This window comes from Amphimedon queenslandica, unplaced genomic scaffold (assembly GCF_000090795.2).
Source record: "Amphimedon queenslandica unplaced genomic scaffold, v1.1 AMPQUscaffold_10525, whole genome shotgun sequence".
In the NCBI taxonomy this organism is placed as follows: domain Eukaryota; kingdom Metazoa; phylum Porifera; class Demospongiae; order Haplosclerida; family Niphatidae; genus Amphimedon; species Amphimedon queenslandica.
In genome coordinates, this window is record NW_003549214.1 from 1 (window position 1) to 1,660 (window position 1,660).

Sequence of the window (1,660 nt, forward strand, 5' to 3'; positions counted from 1 at the left end):
TATTGTCAATGATTAAACTTTCTCTAACCAACAGGTAGCAGTGGGCCAAGGAAGTTTTGTGTTAAGAAATATGGAGCTGAAAATGACTTACCCAGAGCCCACACTTGGTAAGATTAAAGTGCTTTATTTATTTTATTATTTAATTTTTATTTTATTGTTTTTTGTCAGTTTCAATCGGATAGACCTCCCGCCCTACCCTAGTTACCACCGACTGAAAGAGAATCTAAAACTAGCAGTAGAGAACACTGAGGGATTTGAAGGAGTAGATTAACATTATCGTTATTATTATTATTATTATTATTATTATTATTATCGTTATTATTATTATTATTATTATTATCAACCAAAATACACCAAGTAGGACAACAGTAGTACAATATTTTTGTTATTTCCGTATTATCATTATTTTGTAGTAACTTTCTTTATCTCATTGTTCTAATCTTCATTGTGCTACCACTCACTGTATAATGTATTGTGATTGTGTCTGTACTGTATTGTGATTGTTTGATGTGTTGTGTGTGTGTATGTGCAGCTGTTTTAGTTCCTGTGATTGTCTTTTTTAATTTTATCAAATTATTTCATAAATTAGCAAAAAGCAGCTGTTATGTCAATTGGTACATTACACCATGTGCAGTTTATAAAAGAGTTAACCACAGGCTACAGTTCATGTCCAACCCACGATAGACTGTACAAATAACACTGCATATAAACCTGCAGCCTAAGCTCAGGACCCCATGTGGATAAACAGTTCCGTGTCTTCACTACAAAAGACAAATTTTTGAATGGGTTATGACAACCCTGAAACAATTTAATTTAAATGAGATCACACACATCACATAAAATTAAATTATCATTAATTATTGTTTATTGCTCAGAGGTGTGGCTAGTTATAAATGTTATATTAATTATCACGTGTTGCCACCATTACTGGTACTGATGCTGCTCTTCTCTTTATTTGATAGTCTGGAAGGTTCTCTTCCTCTCTACCTCCTCCTCCCTCTCCTCTGCCTCACTGCTAGTGTCCAGTCAGTTCAAGAGTTCACCATATACCGCATCCAACACCTGGATATACATGGAAGCCACATTGGTATAACTATTATTATTATTATTATTATTATTATTATTATTATTAATTGATTAATAGTAGTATTGGTATATTGTTGTATTAAGTAAGGATGTTGTGATGAATTTTAACGGGACACCTTGATTATTATTTTTGTGGTTTTGTCTCAGGCTCTCGTTCTGCTGTCGTTAACATGGAGGCACGGTCACCAGAGGCGGCCATGTTGAACAGGAAGTGTGTCCTCATTAAATGGACGGAACTAACCAGCGACTTGTTTAATGAATTACTGGAGAGAGGAGCAGGGGCTGTGCTGATAATACTACCCAATGACTGGAGGAATAATAATAATAATAATAATAATACATTACATGTTAGTAATCATTGTTTATTATTGTTTGTTGTTTATTGTTGTTTTTTAGGAGTGGATGTTGTTAGAAAAGGAGTTAATATCACGTGAGATATCAATTCCGATTTATCTAACGACAGAAAGTGAATATTTAAATGAAGTTTATGATAAGTTGACGTCATCAGTTGATTGGGATTCATCAGCTGCTGCTGGTAAGAGACACAAGGGAAAAGAATAATGTCATCTCTCTC

General features: G+C 33.9%; 1 protein-coding gene and 1 long non-coding RNA gene across 2 annotated transcripts; both read left to right on the forward strand.

The window, feature by feature from the left end:
• Positions 1 to 6: 6 nt before the first annotated feature.
• LOC109590083 (uncharacterized) lies at positions 7 to 573 on the forward strand. The gene is made up of 2 exons (XR_002189110.1): positions 7 to 107; positions 169 to 573. It is a non-coding gene; the product is annotated as an uncharacterized LOC109590083 (long non-coding RNA).
• A 312-nt stretch (positions 574 to 885) lies between these two features.
• On the forward strand, positions 886 to 1,647 carry LOC100636004 (nicalin-1-like). Its single transcript, XM_020006029.1, has 3 exons — positions 886 to 1,087; positions 1,234 to 1,433; positions 1,483 to 1,647. The coding sequence occupies exons 1-3, from the start codon at positions 937 to 939 to the stop codon at positions 1,645 to 1,647; spliced, it is 516 nt and encodes a 171-aa protein (XP_019861588.1). The 5' UTR covers positions 886 to 936.
• The last annotated feature ends 13 nt before the right edge of the window (positions 1,648 to 1,660 follow it).

Excerpts from the sequence above, each read along its gene's own strand:
- LOC100636004 (XM_020006029.1), top strand. The coding sequence starts at position 937 with ATGCTGCTCTTCTCTTTATTTGATAGTCTGGAAGGTTCTCTTCCTCTC. Across the intron at positions 1,088-1,233 it reads TATACATGGAAGCCACATTG|GCTCTCGTTCTGCTGTCGTT; the intron begins GTATAACTATTA and ends GTTTTGTCTCAG. Across the intron at positions 1,434-1,482 it reads ATAATAATAATACATTACAT|GAGTGGATGTTGTTAGAAAA; the intron begins GTTAGTAATCAT and ends GTTGTTTTTTAG.